Below are 17,727 nucleotides of genomic sequence, written 5' to 3'. Positions count from 1 at the left end.
TTTTATGTAAAAGAAAATTCTCTGTGCATAAAAAAAATGTTAAAAGTTGAAATATGAAAGTGAAGCAATGGTGATGTTGTTTTAATAACTCTAGCTAAACATCTGCATCCAGTCCTTAAGGAAATTTTATGAATGATTTTTTTATAAATTAAGTTTGTTAAAAATTCATTCCTACTTCCTAAATTTTTATTTCCATTCATGTTTTGTTTTTCTGATAAGTGAGCTGTGTTATTTATAATGAATAATTTTCTAAATATAATTATTTTTCTTCTTTTCTTTAATATGAATTTGAAAAAATAAGTTCCAAGCATCTAAAAACTTAGTGAGTTCTTACATTCTGATAGCTAGTAATAAATCAGAAAGCTTAAAGATAATGCTATTAAGTTAGATTCACTTCAAATCTAGATCATTGAATTCACATTATACTTAATTCTTCTTTAAAATTGAAACAAGAATTTCGCTCGTTTCTAATGTTCCTGTATTCAAATCATGAATACATCTTCATGGTTTTTTATGTGATTAATGTAAAATAAACTTATTTAAATTATGTTTAATTTCATTGTAGCCGGATAAAATTCTTTTGAGAGTATTTGATGATGAAAAGCTTAATTTATATCCTATACCAGAGAATGATCAAATGGTTGAACTCTGTTTTCGTTCTGTTGAAAATGATTTGAAATTTAATGAAATAGGTTTGAACCAGTAAGTAAATGTTAACTTTTTTTTTCAGTTTAAAACCAAGCAAAAAGTTTTTTTTTTAAATGATATATTTTATCTTTTGCAGGTACATTAGGCAGTTTGACAAGTTTTCTTACATTATTGATGGTACTCTTGATGATGATACTGAAAACTTTTTGAAAAGTGATGAAATTGATATAAAAGAATTTCCAAAAGTAAATTCTCTTTAATTTACACACATTTTTAATTACAAAATATATTAAATTATGAAAACTTACCATGTGTTTTCATGCTTAATAGCCATTGTTTATTATATTTTGCTTAGAAAATTGAAGAAGTACAGGCTCACAAACAAGCTATTCATACTGAAAAAAGTAACATACATCTCAATTTATTTAATTTGAACTGTGATGAAATGAAGAAACAGCTTTGTGAAAAAATTGATACTATTTGTCAGAAGCTAATTGATTTTCAAATTACAACTAATACCAATCACACAGAATGGTGAGTGTTTATTGCAATTTCTATGTGTAAATCATATTTTTATGGTATTTCAAATTCTTAAAATTGAATTATGTGATTTATGTAGCGATATTAAAAATTTCAGTGCTAAGTGTTGATAATATTATCATAAGCTTAGTTGATATATTAAAATCAAAGTAGTTTATGAGTATTTTTTTACACTGTTTATTTAAAAAAAATTTTTGTACAATATCATGAAAATAATAAGGATTTTTTGATGATAGCTTTTATAGAATGTATTCTATATAAATATTTTTTTGTAATAATGATATTTCAATGGAAAAAAAATAATTATAGTGAAAAATAAAATTTTAAAATGTCCTTTTCTTCATAAATAAAAAATATAATGAAAGAGTGTTCTGCAAAATGGTTTTGAAAAGTAGTTAGATTTTTCAGTGAAGGATCTCTCTTTAGTTTTAATTAACTATACAGCATATATATATATATATATGTTACCGCTTAAAGTATGAAATGCCGGCATTGTATAGAATGCCAGATGTTTTTAGGCAAAGTATGAAATGTGAGAAGTATTACATACTTTCCTTAGGCATTGTATAAAATACCTAGGTATTCTATAGAATGACAAATGCTATTTAGGCAAATTATGAAAAAAACTTACTGATGAGGTTACTATGTAAATGATGTGCATGTTACTGTGAATGACCGAAATCGGTGGTTGTTGACTTTCACAGGTGAATGTTGACTATCACATAGTCACTTTGGTGAATGTCCGAAATATTTATTAGATCCAATTTGATATTAATTTATTCGTGGATATAATTACATTTATTAGATATTTTAATACTTACTGACAATAGATTAGAAGACTATGTGATTGTTGACATTCACCGGTGTAAGTCGGCATTCTCTAGATTTCGGTCAACATGCATTTCTCAAAAATAAAAATGTTATTCTGAAAAAATACTGAGTTTGCCATTAAAAAACATTTATTCAAACTGTGTAAAGAAAAATAAAAAGTTGTGCAAAACATAATTTATGCCTTTCTTATTAAGGGAAACAAAATTTTCATATAAAAAATTAGAAATTAACCTACTTGTTGCAACATGACAGGCTTGAATGAGGTTTTGAATTTGTCATTCTTGAATGACATTTTGACGAATCGGAGATGTATTTTATACTTTGCCGGTTTCTCATTTGGCATTCTATAGAATGCCTAGGAAATGTGCGAAATATAAATCGTTTCGTACATTGCCGGCTAGTTTTAGGCATTCTATAAAATGCCGGATTCCAAACTTTGCCGGTAACATATGTACTAAATTGTTTTCTGAATAGAAGAAGGTTTGCAGTGCCGGCAACTAGCACTGTACAACAACCTGAACAAAAGCTTCTATTTTTTTAGCAGATGCCAAGTCTTCTTCCTTTTTTAAACGAAAATAAATGATAAGAGCTAGATCTGGCATAAAAATAGAAAAATCTTAATTTTTTTTAAGGATAATGTTTTAATTTGCATGTAAGTAAAAATTCGACATTGTTTCCTAATAAAAAATTTATTCTAATTTTCTCTTAGGATATGTGAAGAATGCAGCACAATGCAAAGTCAACTAATTGAACCAGTTAATAATACAGAAGAAATAGTTGCAATGGATGTAAATCTAAAATTAGTATGCAATTTGTTTCTTTTGCAAAAATCTTAATTCAACATTTACTTTTAAATGAAATTATGTCATTTTTTTCATCCATGACTATTTTTTGCTTCAGCAACTCATTTAATGTAATATATTTCTGCATCTATTTAAATAGATATGTTTAAATTTGTACCTACTTTCTGGAATTTGATGTAATTAATAGTTAAAATTTGTATCATTCCAAATTTTACCTTTTTCTTAAATAACAGGTCTTTTTTTTTCTTATCCTTTACAGAGATAGTGGAATTAAATCAGATAATTTTATTTCTATGATATTGTACAGTATTTGACTTCAGTGAAATATGTTTGAGTTGGATACTTTTGGAACATTTCTTTAGTGGTCAACTTATATAGATTTCGATGTTTTTTTTTTTAATAATTTCGTTCATTTTATTCTTATCTATACATCATGTTAACCACGTATTCCTTTCATATTACTTATCAAAATAAATAATGCAATTTAATCTTTTTAACATGAGTTTAAAGTTTTAGTTATCAAAAATATCTTGTCTTAATAAATGATATTAATTACAAAAGGTATTTCAATTTATCACCGTAATTTAATGTCAAACTGATTAGTTTAATGTTATGCATTTTTTATTAGTGATGCATGGCAGTTATTTCTTATAAATAACTTCCTAAAATATCAGTACTTAAGAGCATATATGCAATTAGAACATTTTATTCATTTCAATATTTTCAAATCTATTGCTACACAATCAAACCTATGTACGACAAAAACTCTTAATATTTTCCAATATACTTTAAAGTTTTTGTTAAATTTTAAAACTTTTTTCATAACTTAATAGCTCAATACATAACTTAATAGCTTAAAAAATTTCGTAATTAAGTTTTGTTCTGTTTAACTTATAAAGTGGTTAAAATAGCTTTCAATTTTTATCCCTGGACAAATTGTATTTATTATAGGGGTCAACATACTAAGTAGAAAAGTTTTGCTTCCTTTAATTACATTGGATAAATTCAGTTCTTAATTAATTGATATCAACTTATGTAGTCAGCTGAACAGGTTTCATTGTATTATGTTGGCTGATTTTGTACAAGTATGATAGCACTTCTTAATTCCATATGCTTTATTTTTACCTCGATTATTATGATTACTTTTAAATGAAATAATTATCCAAAAGGTTTTGTTGTGAGCAATATTAACTCTAATACTCTTTCTCCCCTACCCTGAAAATGAGTTGAAAAAGAACCATTTTGTTTAGAAAACTCAAAATTATAAGAAAAATTATTTATTTTTCGATTTTTGAAAATTATTCTGTAAGATGAAACAAATACTTTCCTTACCTTCAAAAGTAACAAAAATATAACTATTTACAAGATATAAAACTTGAAAATGTAGGTAACAGGGTTCATATATATCAAAACACCTGGGAATATCAAAGAATTTCAAATTAGTTTAAAAATTTTAATTGCATTTTAATTTTTCATGCTTTTTATATTGAATTCTTTTTCAGGCAGAAACAAAACTTTTAGAACTTGTAAAAGAAATTCAAAAAGCAATTACTCGGATTTTATTTTTGATGGATAATGCTCTCCTACCTGGTAAATTTAAATATTTATTTAGCTTATTTCTTTAGCACTGTCCAGTAAGATTTAATAATCTAAAATTATACATGAAATAACTATTTAATTTTTATTTAAAAAATAATCTGAACTTAAAAGTCCTGCCATATTCAGTACACTTTAAATTTTAAAACAAATTTTTTATCATGTTCAACAAAAGCTTTAGTTGCATGATGAGTATAACTTGTCATTGTGTTATATGGTATAAAAAGTCAGTGACAAATAATACTCATTATTTTACATCAAGGGATTAATTTAATCTAATAATATTTTTATTATTAGATAAAAAAAGTAAATTTCCTTCATTATTTACTCAAAATAAAACAGAAAATAAATCTGTTGTTATAAACCATATTTTATGTAAACAGCTATAAAATTGAATTTAGTAATATAATATATTAAAATTTATTAATATAGTCCACTTTAATTAACTGGAAACTTTTATGCAGAGACATAAAATAAACATACATTTAGTTTATAGCTTTTAATAAATTCACATTCACATATGTTCCAAAGATTATTGTGATGGGTCTAGTTAATGTTTCTAAAATAATATTTTTTTTAAAATATTCAATACTCAATGAAGTATAATTTAAAATTTACTGGTAGGCTGGTAAACTTTAATATTTTTTTAAATAAATGTTAAATCAATTGTTTATGTGAGAAATCTTTTTGTTCCTCCTTAAACTGAAAGTAAAATAAATAAATAAAGAAGTTGCAGGGTATCTGAATTAAATCAGGGTTGAAAGATCTCTTCAATGATGATCTTAAAATACTGTCCATTCTGTGTGTTGACATTATTCTTTGCCTATCATGGCTTAAACCAGGTTTTGATTCCTCATTCTACAGGTTGGGTGTGTAATTTGTTTCCATTTTCTCAAATTATATCCTAGTGGATCAGAATCCATTCAAATGTAATATCTTCACCTCAGTCAATTCTCTAAAAAAATCATGGTTAGGCCATCTGAGAGCATGGTGCCCAGTCTGCATGATTCTTACCATCTGACCTCCTATCTAAATTTTGCTCATGTGGGTCATTATTTTCTTCCAATCATCATTAAAGGTGAATCACATGCAACCACTGACTGATAGCTTCATATAATTGTGCAAGAAAACCAAATTAATTTTCAATCAAACCAAACTATTTTTGAAAATAAATTTTTTCCCTGATAGTTATATCGTTATTAATAAATTAATAAGCAAGCCATTAATTTATGAATCACTGCTAAAATTATGCCATGTTTTTTTATTTATTTTAATTTTTATGAAAAGTTTAAAATTGTTGATAGAAGTTAGTTTTAAGCATTTCTTTTTCTTTCAGATACTGATTTAATTAGACATAGCACAATGTTGAGATGGCCAAAAGCTATGAAAAAACTTTTTAAAGTGACACATGTTGAATTACGGAAGAAAAAAGAAGAAGCTGAAGCTCTTCTTGCTGATAGAATTAAAATATTAAACGAAAATGTTGATTTCTGCCAGCATAAAATAAAGAATTTACCACTCATTCAAGTTGGTTGATGGTTTTATAGATATAATAAATTATTTCATTTAAAATATGCATTCATATTTTCTCTGCACTTTTGCCATGTAAACAACAGGTAAAGGCAAGTGAGATGAAACTGTTTCGACGAAAAGTAAATGAATCTCTGAAAAGCTACTTTTACATCATTTTCAGAATTGAATTGTTTTTCTATTAAAAAAGGATGCTCAAATTTAGAAAAAACGGTAGTTAATAAGGTCTGAGGTCTAGTGAGTATGGAGGATTATGAAGTACCAATTCCTGTAGTGTTGCCATGTCATTTCTGTTGTGCCTGTCTAATTGCATGGCACTTTTCCAATGCCATGTAATTAGACAGGAAATGATCTGTTGGCTAATGAAGGCTAATTTCCATTCTTTTTCCATTGTTTTGTCCTGTTTCAGTTTATTTTGATTGTGAGGGGTGTGCTAGGTTTCATAAAATCATAATTGATCAGGCCTGCCCTAAGGCATCTAACAAATACCGTTAGTTATTTTTTTGGTGAATATTAAGATTTGGTGTTGTGTTTTAGTGTTTCATATTTGTTCAACCAACACTAACACTTTTGTACACAAGAGCCAAATTCAAGATTGTGTTTTTCATGGTATGTGATGCCTTATTTCCTTGTAAGAGTAGTAGGCTTTATTTGCATCACGGTAGAGCTGCACAAATGGCAATTAGCGATAGTCCAGGAAATATCCCTAAAGATGATCCGAAGACATGTCATCATAATTTTGATCCTCTTCAAAGGGGGTTGCTCCTCTGCCTTGGTAGCCTGATGACCTGCTTGCTAAGTCAACCACTTTAACATAGAACAGTTTAATGAGGACCAATAAAGAGCACCCTGTGTCCTTTGCAGGTTAATCAAAGTGGTCACCTACCAGTTGCTTCCATGTAAGAACTCACTCTTCATGATAGTTTAAATTTATTTCTATTCCCTTTCCAATAAAATAAGTTTTTATTTTTAATATCTTTTTAGAGTTTGTGATTATTCATTTAAGTAGATGAGGTATGTGACTTTTACGAAAAGGAAAAAAAAATGATCTAACCAATATTAAACTATAAGCTGTTAAAGTTGACACTTTCAACCTACAAATTTCATCCTTGTCAACCTAATATCTTTCTTATTTTTTAACTCCTTTAAGCATTCTGCATTTTAGATTTTAGAAACATGTGTTTTATGCTTTTTTATATATTATTGCTTAATTTTAGGAAGTATCCCTTGATGAATCAAGAACTGCTGTTGAAGGTCTGAAATATCTTCATGATTGCCTTGTTGAATCCCGAGATGAATTAGAGGTGGATACCTTTACAACTATTTTATAAATGTTATTCTATAATCTTCTGCTCTCTTTGTCCATCAACCCTCATGATTGCTACTTCATTATTTTGAACCATCCTTCTTCTTGACACTAAAGCTCCAAGTAGACCTTGGTCTTCCCAATGAGTTTCTTCTTGTTGTCAGTTACCTATTTTTTTTAGTTAGTTTTAATGTTTTTAAAGCTTTTCAGTGTCATCAATTTTCGAACAATTATTGCATTTATTTGAAAGATTCCAATTTTTTTTTATTGTAGTTGCAAACATTTAGTTCAACAAATTAAGGTTTTGACTTATAGGGATAAAAATTAAATCTTTATTCTTTTGTTTGATTACCATCGCAACTTCTTACACAAATTTGTTTTTAAATTTCTATTTAATATTTAGTTACACGAAAACTTATTAAAAAAAATTTTTCTTTTAAAAATAGATCATTTAACAAGAGTACAAAGATATACTCCCTAATAGTGCTTGATTATTATAGTGTTATGTGATAAGTGTTAAGCATGTGATTAATATTTTTTTCTTTCTTTCAACCAAATTCAAATTGTTATGAAGAAAGTTCAAAGTAATAATAGAAAATTCATAACAACATTAAAATAATAAATATAAAGTTAATGTTTTATTCTTTTGAATTTTACGTAAATTTGACTTTAGTAAAATTTTGTTTACAACATCAGTTTACTATGGAACATTTAAATTATCATGCTTATATTTACATGCATCCAAATTGTTATGAAGAAAGTTCAAAGTAATAATAGAAAATTCATAACAACATTAAAATAATAAATATAAAGTTAATGTTTTATTCTTTTGAATTTTACGTAAATTTGACTTAAGTAAAATTTTGTTTACGACATCAGTTTACTATGGAACATTTAAATTATCATGCTTATATTTACATAAATAATTATGCGGAATATTGCAAGCTATTATTATTATGCTAATATTACAGAATAATCACCTGTCATAATAATAAAAACATCACATAAATCTATTCTTAAAATTTTAATTTTTTCTGACAAGCGAAAATGTAAATTTCAAAATTAATAATTTTAATTTAATTGTATTTAAATATTCAAAAATACAATTGCATGCCTGGTATTGATGCGGCTATAAGTGACGTCTCTCAGTGCCTAGTTAACATCTCGTCCATTGAGAGTCCTACAAACCTGGGAGAAATTAAATTTATGTTCCTTGGATGGCTCGGTACCATTTGATTTAATAAGACCACTGGTATGAATTGACAATAAATTTAAATATTGTGAAGTAAATAATTTTGTCTTTTATTATTTATTTATTTTTTAATTTTGCTGTTTTAGGCAATAAATGAAGAAGAAAGACTTTTGCATCATGATCTTACTATGCATCCTTCAATACCTGATATGTTTCAAGAGAAGGAACCTTATGAAAAAATGTGGAATACTGCTCTTGATTTCTTTAAAAATTATGAAATCTGGTATTATGGTTAGCCAAATTTTTAATGGTTTGAAATAATTATCTTAATAAAATAAATTCTAACAATAATTCTTTTAATAAATTATACAAGTGAAGTAAAAATTGTTTTGTTTTATATGCAAATGCAGCTAAACAATGAGCTTATCACATATTATGTAAGGGAGGAGGGGATTTGTGTTTTGATGATTGCGGAAAAAGAAGCGTTTAAACAATGCTTACATAAGTTCCAATAAATCTCCTTTTCAATATGCCATTTCAATGCAAAAAAAAAAGTATATGTATTTAGAAAAATTTCTAATTTGAAATAAACGTTTTAATTGAAGGGAAAAAAAGTTCTTCAAAGCTGTTCCAAAATTTTGTGAAATTAATTAAATTGCATGTTAATTCTTTAATGCATGTTTTCTTATTTTACTTTAATTTAATCCTGAAGTTCTTAAAATCAAACTATTTCAGTAAAAGTCAAGGTTTAAAAAAATCAAAGGAGATTTTGATGCTCTTACACAAGAACGGGAAAGGATTATTTGCTTATTTTTGCTAATAACGGGGGAGTAGAGACCAAAATTGTCTAAAACATGTTAACATAATATTTGAACAACTCCAATGTAAAAAATGCATAAATATTATTTATATGGCGTTACTTCTGTTATTTTGACATTATCCGCCTTCATTTAAATTTTCTTACTTTAGTTATTGTTTTTTACATTTCATTGAAATAGGACCTTTTTCTGGATTAAATGCTGAAGCTATTCAGAATCAAGTGGAAGAAATGTGGCGTGTGATGTTTAAGTTAGACAAAACATTTGCTGGCCAATTAGAAACAAGAATGGTCGCAAAATCCCTGAAAGCAAAAATAGAAAAGTTTCGTAATTATGTGCCACTTCTGTTAGCAATTTGCAATCCTGGCATTAAGGAAAGGCATTGGAAATATGTAAATATTTATATTTTTATTTAATTATTTTGAAAATTTTTTAGTTATATAATTGCTAAGCATTCCGCCATATTTTCTATTTAATCAATGTTGAAAAAGAATTTGATTTTTTTCCCTCTTGTATTTATGTAATTTTAGAGTTGTAATACTTTTACTTTTTGAACTACCATGATTTCCCATTATTTAACACACTCCTATCCCTTTCATTTATTTTCTTTACTTTGGAATATGTTCACAAAGGTAATATTAAGTCTTATTAAAAGATAATTTGTTATTAAATAATATATTACTTTTTAAGATGAATTTGAATTTATACTTTTACCAACTTTATGTCATATTTTTATGCCTTTTAGCTCTCATAAATAATGATTTAAATGGGTATTTATACATAGTTAACTAATTAGTTTATTTTAATCTAAACTTTTATCTAATTCTAAAAAAATTTCTTCTCATTACATAAGAACAATCAGATTAAGATAACAACAGCTTCAAACTTTTATACCCTTTATCTGTATTTGTTGATAATAATGCCCCTATATTTTTTTTTCTCAGGCAAGTAAATTTCTTGGATTCATTATAAGCCCTGGTCCAAAGGCTACACTAGAAGATATGATTAGAGTTGGACTTCATAAACATATTGAAAAGTATGATTTTAATTTGTCATGTATGTAGTCTCTGAGTGTATGAATCCTATAGTAATAAATATTTTTGAATAGGGTAGAAGAATTATCTGTTACTGTGTCCAAAGAATTTGCCTTAGAAAAGGCTATGGCAAAAATGAAGGAAGAATGGCAAGATATTGAGTTTGAATTCAAGCCATATAGAGAAACTGTAAGCATAATTTTTTTATATGTATTTTACATACAAATGGCCTTTAATTTTTTTCATAATTAAATATAAATGTAATTACATATAATATTTTATGTGACAGAGGATGTTTTAAAATCACTGACTTCAATGTAACTAGAAGGTGTGTCGATAACTAGGGCAATCTCCTTGATTAGAGGTGTATAAAGACTTCAAGGTTTCTATCAATCTGGATAACCTTGTAAAGGCTGGAGAAATTGGAAAAATATTTAGTTTTCAAGAAAAAGTCAGGGAAATCTTAAGTTCCAAATCAATAAGTTTTAAAGTTTCCGGTAAAACAGGGACTTTTTCGCTGTGCAACTTTAAATATTAAATTTTATAATTATAAGGAAAAATGTATTTCACCTGTTCTCGTAATTAAAGAAATTATATAATTGGTAGTCAATAAAAAAAAACACATTTAGTTGAATTTGTGCAAACTAATACTTTTGCATTATGTGTTAACATGTTTATTATGATAAAAATAAGAAAATAATTAATAAAAAACGCTTTTAAAATTTATATCAATTTATAATAATAGACAACTTTACTTGAGTATTCATTATATAATTTCCTAATTTATTTTATGATAATTATACCTAATTACATTTTTAAATGCAAATCTTCAGTTTACATTTTTTATCATCTTTTTTAGTGAAAGTATAAGAAAAGGTTTGTTCTCTTAAAGTTTTATTTAAGCTTGTGTGATTGATGCTATAGAACTATAGTTTTCATACAGGGCTTTCATTTTGGACTGTAGTTAGAGTTTATTTTTTTATTGAAACCATACTTTTTAAGCAACCCATAAGTTAAAAGCATAAGCAGTACTCAAAATCTATGTTGATACTGTTGGTCCTAGACCACCAAAAATTGCCTAGGACTGTCAGAAAATAATTATCAGTAGTCCTCCTGGTATGCGATAGAGACTAAGAGATTGTATGCCTTTTTGTTCTTTGATTTTAAGTTATGTGTTTTGGTCTGTGTTATTGTCCCAAATTAGAATATTCTGTCATAATTATGAACATTACACACTTTTTATATGGTAATTTTTTTATTTGAATTCATTTTATGAATTTTATTTGAAACATGCATATGGTCTAATGAAATTGTGTACTGACTATTTATAATACTTGTCCGTGCATATTTTCATCGAGTTTTTAATATTTTCAGTCATTGGTACCATTGACTAAATTTGTGTTTTTATTCTATGTGAAACAGGATGTGCCCATTTTGTCTGCTGTTGATGATATTCAAGTATTATTGGATGATCATATTTTGAAAGTTCAGACAATGAGAGGATCACCTTTTATCAAACCATTTGAAAATGAAATCAAGATGTGGGAAGAAAAGTTATTGTTAGTTCAAGATGTATTGGATTCATGGTTAAAAGTAGGTTCTAAATAATTCATTCGTTTATAACTTTTTCTTGCAGTGTACGGACAAAATTAGTTAATTATTTCATTTAATTTACCTACAAATTTTTAGCGATTGGGACTAGTTGCTCCATTAAGTCATACTGTGAATGTATGTATTGTACTCCACTTATCTTGCAAATCTCTTATTTTAATATGAAAGATTTCGATAAAAAGAAAGAAATTTCTTAATTTAATTACAATACAAAAACAGGAAAAGTCAATTTTTTTCTTTTTTTGAATAATTAAGTTAAATTTTTGATGCATAAACCAGGGATGAGATTCTTCCGCGGATTCGCGGATTTCCGCTTTTTTTCAGATTTTTCTATTTTTCCCGCTAATTTCNTCTTGGATTTCCTCTTTTTTACTTTCTGACTACTCTCATCCCTGATAAACCTTTTGAATATTTATTATTTTAAATTATTATAATAATCTTTGATTATCTAAGTCAATAGTTTTTTCGTGAATTTTTAGGAAAAAAATTTATGATTATATTTTTTATTATTATATTTTACATAAGTTTAGCCTGTTATTTAATGTTCTGTTTCTGTTATGTTTTTTACACTAAAAATTATTTATAAATGAATGCTTTCAGTGTCAAGCTACTTGGATGTACCTGGAACCAATATTTAGCTCTGAAGACATCATGCAGCAAATGCCGGTAGAAGGGAAAAAATTTTCAACTGTGGATAAAAGCTGGAGGGAAACAGCTAAGAAAGCTGTAAGTTGGCTTTTAATCATTTTTTATTATTTCAGACTTGTTTTGTATCAACACTATTGAAATCATTTTAATTTATAACATCTGTTATATATTACAGATGTTATAAATTAAAATTATTTAATAGTGTTGATACAAAATAGAAATATAAATAGGAATAGAAATATGATTTTCTTCATTAAAAAAAAGGAGGAAAATCATATTTCTATTTCCTAATTCTAGAAAAAAATCATTGAGTTGCTAAAAAAAAATTATAGTCAAACCATTATAGGCTATTAAAATCATCACCATCATATAAAACCATCAAAAGCTATTAAAATATATAAAACATGGAATTGTAATTACAACTATTTATAAAATAATTTAGTGTACTATAATAGTTAGATTAAATATATAATCTGTATTTAGTGAAAAAAATCAAATTTTTTGCAAGTGCTATTGTTGTAATATGTATCATTCCAGTGTATATAAATGTCCCAAAAATCTTATGTTGTGTTAAGCCTTTTTATTGTATTTGTACATTTATTACCGTTTGCAATGAAAATATATTCTTATTTCAAAAACTTCAAAGCTCTTTTGTCTTCATTTTTATTTTTATAAAGTAAACAAATAAGTTAAACATTTTACCAGAATTGTTATGTTATAATAGTTTTAGATTAGTTAGTCAGCAGAGTAATATTCACTTATTGTATTTTTTGTTCCCTTCCTTTAACTTTTATATTATCAGAAATGTACCATGAAACAAACATACTTATTAGCTTTAAAATATATTGTATTTGAAACACTACTGGTATCTAAATGTTGAAACAATTTGATAATGATTGAATGCAAAAACTTTTTATTAAAATAAAATTATTGATTTTTTGTTACAATGCTATTTGTTAGTTGCATTCCAATAACGATTGTGTAATGACTTTTGTTTTTTAAAGGCTACTGACCCTCATGTTTTAGTAGCTACTTCCCATCCCAATATGTTGCAATGTTTGCAAAGTTGCAATGTTCTACTTGATGAGATCCAAAAAGGTTTAAATGATTATTTGGAGAAAAAACGACTTTATTTTCCAAGGTAAATGTTGTTTTTTTTGTTGCCTTATATGATATCTTAATGTAGTGTATCTACAACTACAAATATATAATTCCAATTCACTTGTATATAAGACATGCTAACTTGATTCTATGGTGGGGTACCTTTTCATAGATGAAGGTTGATATTGTCGATAACAACTCTCCCCACATTGGTGACCTTCAGACGTGATGTGAACACGCCTACCTTCGCAGAAACGCCCACTACAATTTGAGCACCCCTACTTTGATGGATGGTCCACATTGAACAGTTGACTTGTTACTTATGACTGCTACATTGTCCTCCTTACGCTGTTGCTTCTCAGTTTCGATCACACACAACATATACACTCGACTGCTAAAGGCAACTCAGGAGTGACCACAACCATGAACTTAATATAGCTCTCATGATCAGCAGTTAAAAAACGGTGATTTTAATACAGCTCACCCGGTTTTGTCACAAGACTGCAATGAAACAACTAGTGGTATGATATCAGCTCACGATCAGCACTAAAAAAGAACGGTGATTTTAATACAGCTCACCCGGCTTCTCACAAAATAGCAATGAATCAACTAGTGGCATCCATTCATTGAATTCTGTGACGGATATTATTATGGTGCAGGAGTACTGTAGTGTATCTACCACTGTAAATATATAATTCCAATTCACTAGTATATAAGACATATTAACTCAATTCTATGGCGGGGTAACCTTTTCATAGATAAAGGTTGACATTGTCGATAACAATTCTCCTAACAATTAATAAATTTATAATCTTTTCAACTTGTAAATGTAAATATGATGTTTCAAAATGTATTATTGCATTAAAAATTATATTTCCGGTTTTCTTAATTTAAATCTTCTTTCTTTCTAAATATTATTTGTTCAAATTGTAATCTTTCTTGTTTTAATTTTGTCTTTATTTAGACCTGGTTGATTTTTTACGTAATAAACTGGTTTATTATTTTATTATATGTCATTCAATAAGAAAATCCTTAAAAGAGAACATTGCCAACTGTCACTCACTAAATTGAATCAATATTATATAAAGTTAAATAGTAAAATACATATACAGTAGAGAACCATTTATCCGGTATCCAGATAACGGGGAAACCAGAATACCGGGAAATATTTTGATCGGTTTTCCTGCCATTTTAAACTAGAACAATTATGAAAAAAAGCGGAAATGAACTCATCCTTGAAGTTGAGTAGAGGAAAATGTAAGNAATATAAATAATAATAGCTACTGTGCAATCATTTAAAAAAAACTACCTTATTTATACATGTAATTTTATTAAACTTATTGCAGATGATAGATTTTATTTAAACTTTTGAATTTAATGATTGCTTATGATTTTAATTTAGCAAAAGTTTAAATTTGTCTTAATATGGGTTGTTTAATCAGTTCGTGTTCGTATACTAATGCTTTATGCAGGTTGGGAACATTTTGCATAAAAAAATAAGTTTTGTTTTTGCTTGTATTGTTGATCACAAGTCAATAAATTGAGAGATAAATGTTTTAATTTTAGATTTGTTGAGTAAAGTTTCACTTCACTTGTTATTCACATTTATCAAATTTTGTTTAGTTACAGTTCCTTGATCTCCTCTGTAATTGAGAACATTTTTTTGCAAATTTAGTCAAAACTCTTTACAAGTACTATCATATTTGTTTTAATTGTTAACTCTATTTTTTTAAGGAAAAATAATCAAACTATAAGCAATAATCAGTATGCCACTCTGAAAAAAAAACTCTATTAAAAATTTTAAAATAAATTTTTAGTTAAAAAGAAGTACAGTTTGAGAAGTAATATATGTTTTCATAATTACTGATAAGAATATTATATCTAACTGTTAGCTCTAATAATGCATTCTTTGAGGAAAGAGGTCTGTGAAACCTCTCTATTCTTCATTTATTTTAACACAATAAAAAAAATTTCAATGAAAATGGATATGCAAAAGCAAGATTTATAATTTGTATTTAGTTATTATTAATATCAGTTATTTTAAAGTTTTTGAAGCTAACACATAAGAAATAAAATGTATGAACTTCCCCTCCTAAAAATGTCTCCATTTGTATTAGCAATATCAGCAATTAATTATTCAAACAGGGGAATTAAATATTTACTTAGATTTAGTTTCAATTTAACAGTTGTTCAGTAATTATTTTAAAAAAAGGATTTCATTGCTATTAATTTTGCTGTTATATAATTTGTGACACAGTTTGTAACCAACTTAATTCTTTTTAGATTTTTCTTTTTATCTAATGATGAACTACTTGAGATTTTGTCTGAGACTAAAGATCCTCAGCGTGTTCAACCTCACCTGAAGAAATGCTTTGAAGGCATATCTCGATTAGAGTTCACGAAAGATAATGAGATTACTGGAATGATCTCCGCTCAAAAAGAAGTTGTGCCCTTCACAAAAAAAATTGTTCCTGCTGCAGCAAAGGTATTCAAATACAGATCTTTTAAAATTCTCTAGTTCAATAAATAAGTGAACTAACTGCAATATGCATATTCTTTGATGACTTTCACTACTTGTTTCACTCTGTTTTTGATAGCATGACTTTTTAAAAAAAATTCAAACTAGGACTGGGCGATAAATTGACGCATCTTAAAATATCGATTCTATGCACTCATCATCAAACTTTTTTTATGAATAGGCAATTTTACAATGCATCAGAAATTGTGATTTACTGAGATGGGTAAGATATTCATAGGACATAAATATCTACAGGCATGATGTTGAGCATTGTTTCCGATAGTATATCGATGTCTGCAAGCTCGCGTGAAGAGCATTTTCCTCCGTAAGTGTGCAGTGATAGCAGTTTCGATTATCGTTATCTTTCCTCGATATTTTTACACCGTGCCTCATCGTTTTGCTACCATGATGAATCTGAATGTGATTGAGAATCGAAGTGTTGTGCAAATCCTGGTGATTTTTTTACAGTCAATCCAGCCGTTTAATGTTTTTAACCACTATTTGGCTGACATCCACTTCTTTAAATGTTGAGAAATAACTGGAAAAAAAATTCACCGTTTATTTTTTTAAAAAATGCAACTTACTGATTGCAAATTTACACAGTTCTAAATATAAAACATTAATGTACAGAAACATCGCGATGTTAGAGTGACGGCACATCGCAATGCCAAAATCATAACAACGCCCTGTCCTTATTTGAACTAATTAAAACTATAGTCTCATAAGACTGATTTTAAGAACAGATCTGTAAAGGTTTTTTTTCTATATTTTTTGTTTTAACTTCGTCTTATATAAATATTGTTGCATAATATATGGTCACAACTGTCTGAAGAGGTATTGCACACATTATGACTGAAAAAGTCATATATCGCTAGGTGCTCATCTCCATTATGAACTGAAGGAGGATATTTTTTTCAATGGCTTGCCTCAAAATATGCTAAGAAATAGCTTTTTTAATGTTCTGAAATGATTTGGAGATCACCTTGGAAGATTCAACAAATTTATCACCAAATTATTAAAATCAATTTTCGAACTTATTCCAACACTTTTTTTGGGCAATAATCATTAAAAAACATTAAATTATGATAATTTAGGTAAATAAAAGTACCATTTTACATGCTTTGTAATGATTTGGCAAGTAACGTGACAGACTTGGGAAAATTATATATAAATCATAAAGTGTCAGTAAAAACCTTATTTTTTGGGTCTTATTTGAAAGCAAATTTTGACAATAATCACTTGAAAACATAAAAATTAAATAATTTTGGTAATTCTAAGTACCAACTGGAACTTATGAACCTAACCTGAAATATCAGTAAAGCAAGCATTTTTCTAGTCTTATTTGAAAACAATTTTTTACAATAATCTTCAAAAAACGTAAAAGTTAAATAATTTATCTAATTCTAAGCACCCAGTCTGTAATAAGGAAAAAATGCCATCCTACATGGCTAGGAGGACATTTTGGTCATAGTTTGCTTTGCAATTCGTCATGACTTGGCATTTCTACCTTAGTAATTATATATATATCACATATATATATCATATATATAT

General features: G+C 27.1%; 1 protein-coding gene across 1 annotated transcript in view; it reads left to right on the top strand.

The window, feature by feature from the left end:
* LOC107453307 (dynein axonemal heavy chain 3) overlaps positions 1-17,727 on the top strand; it is a 111,078-nt gene that overhangs the window by 10,368 nt on the left and 82,983 nt on the right. The window contains exons 10-24 of the mRNA XM_071181745.1: positions 566-702; positions 785-893; positions 1,004-1,182; positions 2,729-2,822; positions 4,325-4,412; positions 5,755-5,945; positions 7,166-7,252; positions 8,593-8,737; positions 9,445-9,656; positions 10,209-10,300; positions 10,373-10,487; positions 11,721-11,891; positions 12,510-12,635; positions 13,562-13,698; positions 15,942-16,143. Coding sequence (XP_071037846.1) covers positions 566-702; positions 785-893; positions 1,004-1,182; positions 2,729-2,822; positions 4,325-4,412; positions 5,755-5,945; positions 7,166-7,252; positions 8,593-8,737; positions 9,445-9,656; positions 10,209-10,300; positions 10,373-10,487; positions 11,721-11,891; positions 12,510-12,635; positions 13,562-13,698; positions 15,942-16,143 — 2,085 coding nt within the window. The remainder of the gene's footprint in view (positions 1-565; positions 703-784; positions 894-1,003; positions 1,183-2,728; positions 2,823-4,324; positions 4,413-5,754; positions 5,946-7,165; positions 7,253-8,592; positions 8,738-9,444; positions 9,657-10,208; positions 10,301-10,372; positions 10,488-11,720; positions 11,892-12,509; positions 12,636-13,561; positions 13,699-15,941; positions 16,144-17,727) is intronic.

Source organism: Parasteatoda tepidariorum, chromosome 6 (assembly GCF_043381705.1).
Source record: "Parasteatoda tepidariorum isolate YZ-2023 chromosome 6, CAS_Ptep_4.0, whole genome shotgun sequence".
Lineage (NCBI taxonomy): Eukaryota > Metazoa > Arthropoda > Arachnida > Araneae > Theridiidae > Parasteatoda > Parasteatoda tepidariorum.
The sequence above is the reverse complement of the archived record's forward strand: the minus strand, read 5'-3'. Positions and strand labels throughout refer to the sequence as shown.